General features: G+C 42.0%; 3 protein-coding genes, 1 long non-coding RNA gene and 1 pseudogene across 4 annotated transcripts in view; 4 read left to right on the top strand and 1 right to left on the bottom strand.

Moving 5' to 3' along the window:
* LOC125884194 (uncharacterized) overlaps positions 1 to 11,241 on the bottom strand; it is a 54,013-nt gene extending 42,772 nt beyond the window's left edge. Inside the window, exon 1 of the long non-coding RNA XR_007448668.1 lies at positions 11,207 to 11,241. This is a non-coding gene — a long non-coding RNA (uncharacterized LOC125884194). The remainder of the gene's footprint in view (positions 1 to 11,206) is intronic.
* Positions 1 to 15,030, top strand: part of LOC125884150 (gastrula zinc finger protein XlCGF57.1-like) — a 561,995-nt gene that overhangs the window by 125,969 nt on the left and 420,996 nt on the right. The window lies entirely within an intron of this gene.
* Positions 1 to 15,030, top strand: part of LOC125884166 (gastrula zinc finger protein XlCGF57.1-like) — a 78,232-nt pseudogene that overhangs the window by 50,839 nt on the left and 12,363 nt on the right.
* The window catches only part of LOC125884162 (zinc finger protein 3 homolog), a 123,178-nt gene that overhangs the window by 33,999 nt on the left and 74,149 nt on the right, over positions 1 to 15,030 (top strand). Inside the window, exon 2 of the mRNA XM_049568986.1 lies at positions 10,865 to 11,257. Coding sequence (XP_049424943.1) covers positions 10,865 to 11,257 — 393 coding nt within the window. The remainder of the gene's footprint in view (positions 1 to 10,864; positions 11,258 to 15,030) is intronic.
* LOC125883632 (gastrula zinc finger protein XlCGF17.1-like) lies at positions 11,266 to 13,433 on the top strand (the record flags this gene model as incomplete). Its single annotated transcript, XM_049568069.1, has 1 exon — positions 11,266 to 13,433. A coding segment is annotated over one exon (888 nt), but the record flags the coding sequence as incomplete, so codon positions are not given.

A 15,030-nucleotide genomic window follows, 5' to 3' on the forward strand; every position in this document is an offset into this window, starting at 1 on the left:
ATCCCATGGACAATCATTCTCACATAATTCACTTTAGCCTGAGCAAATAAAGAGCCACACTGTAGCCTCCAGACATGACAAGAATAACAGTACATGTTCATGACTGCTGTGTGTGTGTGTGTGTGCGTGCGTGCGTGCGTGCGTGCGTGCGTGCGTGCGTGCGTGCGTGCGTGCGTGCGTGCGTGTGTGTTTACTGTTTCCTGCAGATGTCCAGCAGCTGTTGGTGGTTAAAGAAGAGGTTCCCCCTGAGCAGCAGGAGCAGAGCTCCAGTGTGGACCAGGAGGACCCAGAGCCTCCACACATTAAAGAGGAACAGGAGGAACTCTGGATCAGTCAGGAGGGAGAGCAGCTTCAAGGGCTGGAGGAGGATGATATCACCAAGTTCACATCCACTCCTGTCCCTGTGAAGAGTGAAGATGATGAAGAGAAACCTCAGTCCTCACAGCTTCATCAAAGACACACTGAACAGATGGAAACAGAAGCAGAGGGAGAGGACTGTGGAGGAGCAGAACCAGCCAGGAACTCAGATCCAGATACACATTTACAACCAGAGACTGATGACAGTGATGATTGGACGGAGACCAGAGAACTTCAGTCAGGTTTAAACTGTCTGAAAAATGATGAAGTCCCTGTGAGTGATTTCATTATTTGTGAGACCCCATTTAGCTGCTCCGAGTGTGGGAAAAGATTCGGTACAAATGGAGATCTGAACAAACACATGAGATCACATACAGGAGAGAAACCATTTAGTTGCTCTGAGTGTGGGAAAAGATTTAGTCAAAGTGGAGTTGTGAAGATACACATGAGATGTCATACAGGAGTGAAACCATTTGACTGCTCTGAGTGTGGGAAAAGATTTGGTCAGAAGGGACATCTGAGGACTCACATGAGATCTCATACTGGAGAGAAACCATTTAGTTGCTCTGAGTGTGGGAAAAGATTTAGTCTAAGTGGAGTTCTGAGGGCACACATGAGATCGCATACAGGTGAAAAACCATTTAGTTGCTCTGAGTGTGGGAAAAGATTTAGTCAAAGTGGAGTTGTGAAGATACACATGAGATGTCATACAGGAGAGAAACCATTTGACTGCTCTGAGTGTGGGAAAAGATTTGGTCAGAAGGGACATCTGAGGACTCACATGAGATCTCATACTGGAGAGAAACCATTTAGTTGCTCTGAGTGTGGGAAAAGATTTGGTCGCAATGGAGATCTGAAGAGACACATGAGATCTCATACAGGAGAGAAACCATTTAGTTGCCCTGAGTGTGGGAAAAGATTTGGTTGCAGTGGAAATCTGAACAAACACATGAGGTCTCATACAGGAGAGAAATCATTTAATTGCTCTTAGTATGGGAAATGCTTTAGTCAAAGTGGAGTTCTGAGGGTACACATGAGATCTCATACAGGGGAGAAACCATTTAGTTGCTCCGAATGTGAGAATAGATTTGGTCAACATCATCATCTGATGTAACCAGAAGTTATCAGAGAGGACTGTGGAGGACCAGAATCAGCCAGATACACATTTTCAATCTGAGACTGATGATAAGACGGAAGACTCTTCTAAACCTGCGTCTAATGACAGTGATAATGGTTGGAAGGAGACCAGAGAACCTCTGTCAGTCAGTCATGTGACTCTCAATACTAACCAAAAACAATTAAGTTACTCAGTGTGGGGGTAAAAAGATTTGTCTGTCAGAGATGCTCAGTTTTTACAGTCCACAGCTCCTCTGCATAGTTTCTGCCATCTTTCCTTCTTTCATCTTATGTGCAGCAGCACTGTGCAGTCAAGGGCTGGGCCGTGGGCTGATGCGGACAGGCACATCAGAGGGGACGCCGCTGAGCGACCTTCGACTCAGCCTTCATTTGGAATTGTGTTATCAGCTTTACACTCCCAGTTTGGAGAAACAGACTAGAGAACTGTGTTCTGTGAGGTAAAATTACTGATTCTTTCAGTGGAATCTGGTTGCTTTTAGGAGAGCATCATGTAACTGCATAATTTTACCATTGTAAGGGACTGACAGCAAGGTGAGGTGTTGAAAATACTCTTAACAAAGTGTTCTTTACACTGGTGATCCTTTTCTTTCATGTGGTGAAGATAGGTTTGCTGCTGCCCCCGTCCAGTCACCAGACTCCTTTGACAGAAACAGCAATTTTTTTCTACCTGGCTCTCATGCCATTTTTGGTCTCCTCTGTGTCCCCTCTCTAAATTCAGAGGATTTTACGGGTTCAGGAACGCAGCGCAGGTGGAAGTCCTCATGATTTTTAAAAAGAAATAATTCCTCCCTCCCTATTGTAAAAACGGCAGCAGCCAGGGGTGTAAATATAGACAGTACTGGTAGTGCGGTTGCACTGGAGCCTGTGGGGTGGGAGGACCTTGCAAATGATTCAGATTTCTGCTTCGGAACTACAGCTGTGTTTCTAAAGAAAATAAAATCCCATTACATTAAAAATGGTGCCATATGCTACAGGCTATTTGACCTGAAACATGCCAACACATCTCTGTCATAGTTTTTTTTTTTCTTTTCTTTCCTTTTTGTAAAATAGTCAGTAGTCAATAGTCAATCTACAACAAAATGATATGCTGATTCTACATGAACCCGAAAAGCCATGAATAAACTATATGTATTTAAAAATGATTCAATTAAATGAATAATTTCTTATTTCTTTCATACATTTGTCATGTACAGGCATGCAATGATGATTGTTGAGTAACATGTATGTTGATGTTGCCTAGTGTCAAGTCTCTTTTTGGTCATGTGACAAGTTGATACAATTTACAGTTTCTAGTTTAGGTGCAAAATCTGTCAAGACTGACAAGCTGAACACATCTACAAGTCCACTAAGCAGTCATGCCTTTGTAAGATAAAAGCAGCATTAAAAAAGGACAAGAGTGGGCTGAACAGGAGAAAAATCTGGTGAAGCTCCCTGAATCAAAGTCCTTCAGCTTTTTTATAAGCAGTTGCCAGTGGTGTTTGTGGTCACCTGTGTGTGGTAAATGGACTTGCCTTGTCTTCAGACCACTGAAAGTGGTTTTATTCTATATGTCACATTCACCCATTCACACACACAGTCACAAACTGGTGGCCGTGGCTACCATACATGGTGCCACCTGCTACTCAGTAACTATTTACGCACACTGATGGAACAGCCATCTGAAGTGTGGACTTGAGGGGCCGGGGATCGAATCGCTGATCTCGCTACAGTCGCCCACAATATTGTGCACTGTTAACTACCTTACACCACTTTTAGTAGCAGTAGTAGAAGTACTGGTAATGATGTGGTATATACCCCATGAAAATAATAAAGGCTCATTATTCATTTCCACCTGTTAAAAACATAAAAGGTGGGGGGGGGGTTAATTTTTTGAGAAATAGTGGCTTTTGTTTTGTAAAAAGAAAAAGGATTTAAAGGATGTTGAATGTGAAGGGAGAATATAACATGAGCAATATGTTATCTAAAGTAAAAACAAGCCTTACCTGTGTTTTAAAGGGATCTGTCGCTATCTAGTGGTCAAAAGGAGGAAGCTGATTTTGACCCACAGGTGAAAACAATCATTTAGTTATTTTTAAAAGCACAGCCACTCCACCTGTGTGAACGAAAGGGAGTGTGGAGGAAAGAAGCAGCAGGAGATTTGTATTAAAGCTCTGTGTTGCAGCTTTTGTTTAACTCTGAGAGACATTTGGGGAATTTTACCCCAACTGGTCAACAGCTCCACAAAACCAGCCACAACTCAGCCCTGAGCAGAGTGACCATCTGCTATTGACCAATCAACAGACTGCAGTGTTCACAGAAACGTAATTTCATTCTACTGTGCAATTGCTTATTGATGATAAAGTTGATTTAGACTATTGTCTGTAGTTTTTTTGTCGTCGTCTTGTTTTTCTTTTTGGTCTTTTTTTTTTTTTTTTTGTTTCTCTGTCATCATTGTGAGTCTCTTCCTGGTTGATATGTGTGTCGATATTCTAGAACAATTTTTAAGATTAAGGCAGCCGGCCCCTGTAGGCCTGTCCAGTAATCCATCCATGGCAATAATTCATCTGAATGTTCAAGTGTGTGTCTGCTACAGGCATTCTTACTAGCATTTTATATTGCCTCAAAATAGCATTGTTTTCCAAAAAATCTCTTTCCCTTCAAGGTCAACGGTCGTGAGGTTTAGTTTAGGAGATAAACCTTTTAGCTGAGCATGTTGTAAAAAATATTTCATACGCATTGACCACGCTGTGAGACACATGAGAATCCCCAAAGAGGAGAAACTCTTCAGCCACTCTGTGTTGCGGGAAAAGAGTTCAAAGGCAGCCACATGACAAAGGTCATATATGTGTTTTTTCAACAACAGTGGCAGAAAAATTGCTGGTTTAGATTGAACTCTGGAGCAACAGAGGGTTGAAAAGGCTCTGGACATGTATGAAATGAGAACACCAGGGTAAGAATGTCATTCTTCTGCTGTGAGCAAACAGCATTCAGAGTTGGGTATTGTTTCACCTTTAGAATTCCAATCCTGGTTGTTATTGATGACTCGAAACAGTTCTTTATATCAAATGAGCAAGAAAACAAGTAATATGTATTTCCTCATCAGTTAGGTTTTATTAACACTTCAGCCTATATTATAATAAATGAAAGTGCACATGCACAGAATATCAAGATGTTATGTTGTGCCTCTTTCTCTTTGCTCACATGCTGTATGTAAAGGGTCCTCTAGGATATTAATGATTTCATCCATGCAGTCAGGTCAGGTTTATAGTTTGACATAAGAAGCACCTCCTAAGCAACTTTAAATTGAGTCATTCACAATGTTTGCTGGTTTATTAAACAACTTATTTGGACCTTGTTTTGTGAAATGTTTTGTAGCTTTTCTTTCCAAGTTCAAGAATAAACTTTTAAGTTCAATGAATATCATTCTCTAAAGAGTGTCTTTCATTCATTTATCTACACTGAACAAAAATATAAACGCAACACTTTTGTTGTTGCTCCCATTTTTCATGAGCTGAACTCAAAGATCTAAAACATACACAAAAGACCATTTCTCACAAATATTGTTTACAAATCTGCCTAAATCTGTGTTCGTGAGCACTTCTCCTTTGCCGAGATAATCCATCCCACCTCAGAGGTGTGGCGTATCAAGATGCTGATTACACAGCATGAATATTGCACAGGTGTGAAATGTGCAGTTTTGCTTTATTGGGGGGGTCTGGGGGGGTCAGAAAACCAGTCAGTATCTGGTGTGACCACCATTTGCCTCACGCAGTGCAACACATCTCCTTCGCATAGAGTTGATCAGGTTGTTGATTTTGGCCTGTGGAATGTTGGTCCACTTCTCTTCAATGGCTGTGCGAAGTTGCTGGATATTGGCAGGAACTGGAACACGCTGTCGTATACGCCGATCCAGAGCATCCCAAACATGCTCAGTGGGTGACATGTCCGGTGAGTATGCTGGCCATGCAAGAACTGGGATGTTTTGAGCTTCCAGGAATTGTGTACAGATCCTTGCAGCATGGGGCCGTGCATTATCATGCTGCAACATGAGGTGATGGTCGTGGATGAATGGTACAACAATGGGCCTCAGGATCTCATCACGGTACCTCTGTGCATTCAAAATGCCATCAATAAAATGCACCTGTGTTCATTGTCCATAACATACACCTGCCCATACCATAACCCCACCGCCACCATGAGCCACTCGATCCACAATGTTGACATCAGCAAACCACTCACCCACACGACGCCACACACACTGTCTCCCATCTGCCCTGAACAGTGAAAACCGGGATTCATCTGTGAAGAGAACACCTCTCCAATGTGTCAGATGCCATCGAATGTGAGCATTTTCCCACTCAAGTCGGTTACGACGATGAACTGCAGTCAGGTCGAGACCCCGATAGGACGACGAGCATGCAGATGAGCTTCCCTGAGACGGTTTCTGAGAGTTTGTGCAGAAATTCTTTGGTTATGCAAACCGATTGTTGCAGCAGCTGTCCGGGTGGCTGGTCTCAGATGATGTTGGAGGTGAACATGCTGGATGTGGAGGTCCTGGGCTGGTGTGGTTACACGTGGTCTGTGGTTGTGAGGCCGGTTGGACGTACTGACAAAGTGTCTGAAACGTCTTTGGAGACGGCTTATGGTAGAGAAATGAACATTCCTGCAGTCAGCATGCCAACTACACACTCCTTCAAAACTTGCGACATCTGTGGCATTGTGCTGTGTGATAAAACTGAACATTTCAGAGTGGCCTTTTATTGTGGCCAGCCTAAGGCACACCTGTGCAATATTCATGCTGTCTAATCAGCATCTTGATATGCCACACCTGTGAGGCGGGATGGATTATCTCGGCAAAGGAGAAGTGCTCACTAACACAGATTTAAACAGATTTGTGAACAATATTTGAGGGAAATGGTCTTTTGTGTACGTAGAAAATGTTTTAGATCTTTGAGTTCAGCTCATGAAAAATGGGAGCAAAAACTAAAGTGTTGCGTTTATATTTTTGTTCAGTGTATCTGCTTGTGTTTCTAAAGGACAGTCGGAAATTCCAGGAACACTTCTGGACTTTTATTTTGAAGCCCATTAACTCATTTACCCCGGAAGCTGTCTTCTTTACTGTCGCTAACGTCACACTGTTTGAGCAAGATGGCGTCTGTTGGAAACGTGTGTTAGCAGAGTGTCTTTGTTGTGTTTTTAAAGTGTGAACATGTCTAAAGTCCGAATGCTGAGAGCGTTGGTGAAGCAGCGACTAACTGCGGCTGCTGAAGAGATATTTGGGCTGGTTGAAAGAACGATAGCAGAGTACGAGGAGGAACTTTGTCGATCAAAAGAGGAGAACGAGCGACAACGGAAACTACTGGACGCTGTTTTCAACCCTCAGCTTCGGTTACACAGAGCAGGTTTGTTCATCAAACATTACAAGTTCATTATTAATAATAACTACAGGTTTGTTCGATAAATAGTCTGTCGATGTTCATATGCCGCGTTAGCTTCTCTGGTGTCGTTAGCTTCTCTGGGCCCTATTTCAGAAAGCGGGATCAGTGAAAACTCTGAGTATGATCAGCCTGAGATGAAGGAAACTTTTCTGTTTCACAAAGGCAGTTCAGCATAACCCTGAGTCAGTTACTATGGTAACATACTCGGTGGAACAAACCTGCTGGTTCGCAGGTTTGTTTCATCTCAGCCTGAGGCTGATCGCCCGCTGAGCGTGTGGCAGGAAGGAGAGACATGGCGTGTCCTTTTGTGAATAAAGTTTTCGTGATGAGCAATAAGAACTTCCTGCAACAGATATTGAGGGTAACGTCGAGCTGCTTTAATGCTGAACCACATTATTATTCATCAAGCGTCTGCACATCCGACAACACAAGACACAGAGCTTCCGCTCGAACTACTTCCTGTTACCAACCTTTCAAAATGATGCAGTGTATTGAATACCACCACAAAAGTCGTGGACATTGAGGCACAATTTATTCTGTTGCGTAAGGACATGGCATAATGTCTATATGAAAGACACAGTTTCACCTCACACTCTATCATTTATCTTAAAGGGATAGTGCACCCAAAAATGAAAATTCAGCCATTATCTACTCACCCATATGCTGAGGGAGGCTCAGGTGAAGTTTTAGAGTCCTCACATCCCTAGCGGAGATCCAAGGGGAGAGTGGGTAGCAACACAACTCCACCTAATGCAGGCTGGGTGCACCAGATTCAAACGTTCAAAAACACATAATTGAAACCACAAAATATCTCCATACTGCTCGTCTGTAGTGATCCAACTGTCCTGAAGCCCCGACATAAAAAGTTGGCTAATGGCTGAATTTTCATTTTTGGGTGCACTATCCCTTTAACAATCTGTTCCACCCAGATATATCCAATATTACACAATGTGGATTTACATTTCCATCAGAGCAAATTTTATGCAGTGCCCTTTGATTCTTCGGCAGCGTCAGTCTTCCTCATAACATCAGAGACACTGAACTTATCAGCAAGGCAACATTTTTTTCGAGCTGTAAGAAAAGTGACTCAGGCTCTGAAAATAATTTTGCCTGTTTTTGTGGTTTTCCCTGGGCATAAATCAGAAAGGATCATCAAAGAGGAATCCCACAGAACTGCAGGTTTAATTACAGTTTAATTAGAAATGAATCTATGTGGATACATTATGCAATGCTTTATGAATACTATTCATATATTCAAAGATTCCACGGTGTAACTTGCTCATTTATGGGACTCAACATCCCATCATAGCTCCATCTGAGAATAAAGGAGATTACGTGAATAAGTCATTTCACAGCGATTCAATTAACCTCAGCCTAATATTGACAGAATGACATAAGTAGAAGCAAAATATTTACCAGTCTGTACAAAATTTTTGTGTTTTGATTTTTAGTTTGTGCCCAGTGTGTTTGGGCCCCATCAGATTACAGCTGCATAAGAGGATACAGCAAATCATATTGAAATATATGAACACTGTTAAGATATAAAAATGTTTATATATTTTCTGTATATTACACACATTAACGCATAACGTCACTTATCTATGAACACGCTCTGCCGTCCTTTCCCATCCCACCTCACGCTGTTGAGCTGCAGCATGAAGGTTTTTTTCTCCTTGTTTGAAGATATGTTTGAAGTCTTCATTCACAGTCTTTAAAATCTATGATTCAGTTGGGATGAAATAAGCGGTTGTGCTTTTAACTCCGCTTTCTGTCACTGAAAATCATGTTATCTGCACTCCACTGATGGTGTCTTTTGGTGCTCGCTGTGAACACGCTTCCCTCAGTCTGAACATACTCAGAGTTGATCGAGCTAATTACGATCAGCTGTTCTGGAACCGAAAACACAGTTTCTCAGCTCAGGCTCAATCAACTCAGAGATCGGAATTAGGCTCAGAGTTTGTTGAGTCTGCTTTGTGAAAAAGGGCCCCGGTGTTGTTCGTTTCTCCGATGTTGTTGCCTTCTCTGGTGCTGTTTGCTGTTATTCCCCCCAGCTTTCATGCATTGGTTGTTTTTTCTTGTTTGGATATTTAATACGGACAAACATGCTCTGTAACAATCTAGTGGGATTTCTAAATTCATGTGGGGCACAGGTATCATGTTTGCTTCCTGTGATTAGGATCCAATATATCTGATTTCCACATATGTATTCTGTGTTTATCTGTGTGGTTTTTTTTTTTACCCTATTTTGAAATGGGGACAAAACTTGTGTGATGATTTTCCTTAATCTGGCATCTCTTTTGACCTTTCTTCAGTGAATTGATGTGAAAGTGTTGTCTTAGTCATTGGGAGAGACAATCATCAGATACAGGTTAATCTCTATTGTTTAGCTCTCTTGTGGCCAAATCCTGCAATTGCATTTGTGGAAAGACATACAAACACAGAATTGTAATGTTCAGACACTGTGCCTCTTTAGAAGGATCACATATTCAGCCCCTTAAAATCACAGCTAGGTAAATCAATCAATATTTATGATGCCCAATATCACAAATCACAATTTGCCTCAGAGGGCTTTATAGAATATGAAATCCCTATGTCCTTGGACCCTCATAGCGGATAAGGAAAAACTCTCAAGCAGTCACAAATTTCCTCCAAAACTTGACAATATTCAACATGAAATTTCTCATGAATTCAAAATTTTTTAGACATCAGTAACAGCAGCTGGTTGTGATGATGCATCTTTCATTTCTAGAATGCAAAATTTTGAGCCGTAGAGCTTTCTGCAGTATCTTAGTGGTATGAGCACAGCTTTAGTTGAAACAGAATGGATGCGCGATTGCACGTTTAAACAATTAAATGTCCTCTCCCTTGCTAGTTGGCACCAGAAATATTAGTGGGTAAACCAATTAGTGTTTTATTCATGTAGAAGGCCTCTTAAATGTCATGCAGCCTCCCGCCACTAGTGGGTGCTACAGAGCCGTCAGACAGCAGTTCCCCTCCCCGGGTAATGCTCAAGCAGACTGGAGTTTTAAAACTGCACTGTGGGAAATAAGGGCGATGTCCTTGCCAAACTAGCACAGCTTGGCAGTACTTTGATGTAGAAAATGAATTCAGCAGCAATTAATCTTTTTTGAGTAGTAAGTTGTCAGATAGTGTGCAGGTTTACATTCATACTGCACGGAGCAAAAGGCCTCTCATTTCAGCTGAAATTTAATTATAATTTAAATCTTGTTTTATTAACTTCAAAGTGAATTGCTATCATTTATGTCATTTATGTTCTATGCCCCACATTTCAAAGGCAGTTTATTTATTTTTTATTTTATTGGTTAACTTTTGACTGAGCTGCTGTTATGTTCACATTCATAGCGCACAACGCAAAGTGTCTTGTACTTCAGCGGCATTTAAAATCCGCCATGGTTGTTGAAGATTGTGATTAAAGGCTTCAAAGGGCTCTTGATGCACATAATATTTTTTGGGACAATGTTTCAAATACTTAACAATAAATTGTGCTAAATTTTGGCTGTTTTCTGAGTGTTTTCCCTTTTTCAGACTAGTTGACTAGTCCTCGTTATAATTTTTGTTGAGTGGACAGGAACATCCCTACCATTCGCCGTTTGGGCAGGGTTGTGGTTAGGGGGAAACAGATTTTGATGGGCAAACTCATTGACACAACACCAGCATTTTATTTACTCAGGCTGCCAGTAATCAAACATGATTTGCGGCAAACTCTCGCATCCCATGGACAATCATTCTCACATAATTCACTTTAGCCTGAGCAAATAAAGAGCCACACTGTAGCCTCCAGACATGACAAGAGTAACAGCACATGTTCATGACTGCTGTGTGTGTGTGTGTGTGTGTGTGTGTGTGTGTGTGTGTGTGTGTGTGTGTGTGTGTGTGTGTGTGTGTGTGTGTGTGTGTTTGTGTTTGGTGTGTGTGTTTCCTGTTTCCTGCAGACGTCCAGCAGCTGTTGGTGGTTAAAGAAGAGGTTCCCCCTGAGCAGCAGGAGTGGAGCTCCAGTGTGGACCAGGAGGACCCAGAGCCTCCACACATTAAAGAGGAACAGGAGGAACTCTGGATCAGTCAGGAGGGAGAGCAGCTTCAAGGGCTGGAGGAGGATGATATCACCAAGTTCACATCCACTCCTGTCCCTGTGAAGAGTGAAGATGATGAAGAGAAACCTCAGTCCTCACAGCTTCATCAAAGACACACTGAACAGATGGAAACAGAAGCAGAGGGAGAGGACTGTGGAGGAGCAGAACCAGCCAGGAACTCAGATCCAGATACACATTTACAACCTGAGACTGATGACAGTGATGATTGGACAGAGACCAGAGAACCTCAGTCAGGTTTAAACTGTCTGAAAAATGATGAAGTCCCTGTGAGTGATTCGATTGTTTGCGAGAACCCATTTAGCTGCTCTGAGTGTGGGAAAAGATTCAGTCGCAATGGAGATCTGAGCAGACACATGAGATTGCATACAGGAGAGAAACCATTTAAGTGCTTTGAGTGTGGGAAAAGATTTAGTCAAAGTGGAGTTTTGAAGGTACACATGAGATGTCATACTGGAGAGAAGCCATTTAAGTGCTCTGAGTGTGGGAAACGATTTAGTGAAAGTGGAGCTTTGAAGATACACATGAGATGTCATACAGGAGAGAAACCATTTGACTGCTCTGAGTGTGGGAAAAGATTTGGTCAGATGGGACATCTGAGGATTCACATGAGATCTCATACTGGAGAGAAACCATTTAGTTGCTCTGATTGTGGGAAAAGATTTGGTCGCAGTGGAAATCTGAACAGACACATGAGATCTCATACTGGAGAGAAACCATTTAGTTGCTCTGAGTGTGGGAAAAGATTCGGTCGCAATGAAGATCTGAGCAGACACATGAGATTGCATACAGGAGAGAAACCATTTAGTTGCTCTGAGTGTGGGAAAAGATTTGGTCGCAGTGGATTTCTGAAGGTACACATGAGATCTCATATAGGAGGGAAACCATTTATCTGCTCTGAGTGTGGGAAAAATTTTTGCCGAAATCATGATCTGAAGGCACACATGAGATCTCATACAGGTGAAAAACCATTAAGCTGCTCTGAGTGTGGGAAAAGATTTGGTCACAGCGGCGATATGAAGAAGCACATGAGATTTCACACAGGTGAAAAACCATTTAGCTGCTCCGAGTGTGGGAAAAGATTTCGTCAGAGGGCACATCTGACGAAACACATGAGATCTCATATAGGGTAGAAACCATTTAGTCGCTCTGAGTGTGGGAAAAGATTAGGTTGCAATGGAGATCTGAAGAGACACATGAGATGACATAAAGGAGAGAACCCATTTAGTTGCTCTGAGTGTGGGGTAAGATTTCGTCGAAGGGGACATCTGACGAGACACATGAGATCTCATATAGGGTAGAAACCATTCAGAGAGGAACAGGAGGAACTCTGGATCAGTCAGGTGGGAGAGCAGCTTCAAGGGCTGGAGGAGGATGATATCATCAAGTTCACATTCACTCCTGTCCCTGTGAAGAGTGAAGATGATAAAGAGAAACCTCAGTCCTCGCAGCTTCATCAAAGACACACTGAACAGATGGAAACAGAAGCAGAGGGAGAGGACTGTGGAGGAGCAGAACCAGCCAGGAACTCAGATCCAGATACACATTTACAATTTTCAATTTTCAATTTTCATACAAACAGCATTTTTTTCTGTCTGGCTCTCATGCCATTTTTTGTCTCCTCTGTGTCCCCTCTCTAAATTCAGAGGATTTTACGGGTTCAGAAACGCAGCGCAGGAGGAAGTCTTCATGATTTTTAAAAAGAAATAATTCCTCCCTCCTTATTGTAAAAGTGGCAGCAGCCAGGGGTTTAAATATAGACAGCACAGGTAGTGCGGTTGCACTGGAGCCTGTGGGGTGGGGGGACCTTGCAAATGATTCAGATTTCCGCTTCTGTACTACAGCTGTGTTTCTAAAGAAAAAAAAAATTCCATTACATTAAAAATGGTGCCATATGCTACAGGCTATTTGACCTGAAACATGCCAACACATCTCTGTCATAATTTTCTTTTTTTCTTTTCTTTCCTTTTTGTAAAACAATCAGTAGCAATCTACAACAAAATGATATGCTGATTCTACATGAACCCGAAAAACCATGAATAAACTATATGTATTTAAAAATGATTCAATTAAATGAATAATTTCTTATTTCTTTCATACATTTGTCATGTACAGGCATGCAATGATGATTGTTGAGTAACATGTATGTTGATGTTGCCTAGTGTCAAGTCTCTTTTTGGTCATGTGACAAGTTGATACAATTTACAGTTTCTAGTTTAGGTGCAAAATCTGTCAAGACTGACAAGCTGAGCAAATCTACAAGTCCACTAAGCAGTCATGCCTTTGTAACATAAAAGCAGCAGTAAAAAAGGACAAGAGAGGGCTGAACAGGAGGAAAATCTGGCAAAGCTCCCTGAATTAAAGTCCTTGTGCTTTTTTATAAGCAGTTGCCAGTGGTGTTTGTGGTCGCCTGTGTGTGGCAAATGGACTTGCCTCGTCATCAGACCACTGAAAGTGGTTTTATTCTATATGTCACATTCAACCATTCACACACACAGTCACAAACTGGTGGCCGTGGCTACCATACATGGTGCCACCTGCTACTCAGTAACCACTTACGCACGGGGCCGGGGATCGAATCGCTGATCTCGCTGCAGTCGCCCACAATATTGTGCACTGTTAACTACCTTACACCACTTTTAGTAGCAGCAGTGTAGCAGTAGTAGAAGTACTGGTAATAGTGTGGTATATACCCCATGAAAATAATAAAGGCTCATTATTCATTTTCACCTGTTCAAAACTTACAAGGTGGGGGGTTTAATGTTTTGGAAAATTGTGGCTTTTATTTTGCAAAAAGAAAAAGGATTTAAAGGATGTTGAATGTGAAGGGAGAATATAACATGAGCAATATGTTATCTAAAGTAAAAACAAGTCTTACCTGTGTTTTAAAGGGATCTGTCGCCATCTAGTGGTCAAAAGGAGGACGCTGGTTTTGGCCCACAGTTGAAAACAACCATTTAGGGATTTTTAAAAGCACAGCCACTCCACCTGTGTGAACGAAAGGGAGTGTGGAGGAAAGAAGCAGCAGGAGATTTGTATTAAAGCTCTGTGTTGCAGCTTTTGTTTAACTCTGAGAGACATTTGAGGAATTTTACCCCAACTGGTCAACAGCTCCACAGGAGTCCTCCTTTGATGACTGTCACCAAACACCTGGATTTTTCTAATGAAGATTCAAAGGAGGATCGCGAGGAACCACAGCAGAATATAGAGGTATGAGAATTATTTCTCTGCCTCTCTTTATCAAACAGTATCTCATTTACAGGCAGAGCAGAGATCAAGATGATCAGCAAAACACACTGTTTGATTTCAACCCAAACTCAGCCCAACCCAAAATTCCAGACCTGCAGGTAATTTGGGCTTCCTCACTGGCTGCTGCTTGATTACAATCATTGTTGTATAGAGTTTCCTGAGGTGGCAGTGTGCTGATGCAGTGGGATATTTGGGCTGTCCTCAGGGTAAGTTGGAGGAGCTGCAAAGGTTGTTACAAAAGGAAAAGATGGACTTGGAGCAGACATGTGTTTGCAGGGACACGCACTTGGCTGAACTCAAAAAGGTGTGTTCTTCGTGACTTCAGCTTGCTATAAAAATATCTTAACTCAAGGTCAGCAGAGGTTGTGTTTTTTGATTCAAAAAGCAGCCACCTGATGATTCCTTGTAGCTCTGTTTCTTAATACCATCACAAGAGCTTTGGACGGATTATAAGACAATGGGTCCCTGGGCACAGACATGCAAAAGTCCCCACCACCTCTCATACACAGGACACTCAGATTTTGAGGTGGTTTAGCCTCTTTTTGTGGTCCAAACCAACCTGTCTGTAGTTTTGTGTTCCGGTATCTGCAATCACTGTCACAATCATCTGTCCGCAAAGCTGGTCCCAAGTCTCTCAAGCTGGCATTGTTGAATGCTCGCTCAATCAATAACAAATCATTCACTCTGAATGATTTTTTCATCACTAGAGATTTAGATTTCATGTTTTTCACCGAGACCTGGCAAAGGGATGAAGATTATGT

The sequence above is a fragment of the Epinephelus fuscoguttatus genome, linkage group LG23 (genome assembly GCF_011397635.1).
Source record: "Epinephelus fuscoguttatus linkage group LG23, E.fuscoguttatus.final_Chr_v1".
NCBI classification, from domain to species: domain Eukaryota; kingdom Metazoa; phylum Chordata; class Actinopteri; order Perciformes; family Serranidae; genus Epinephelus; species Epinephelus fuscoguttatus.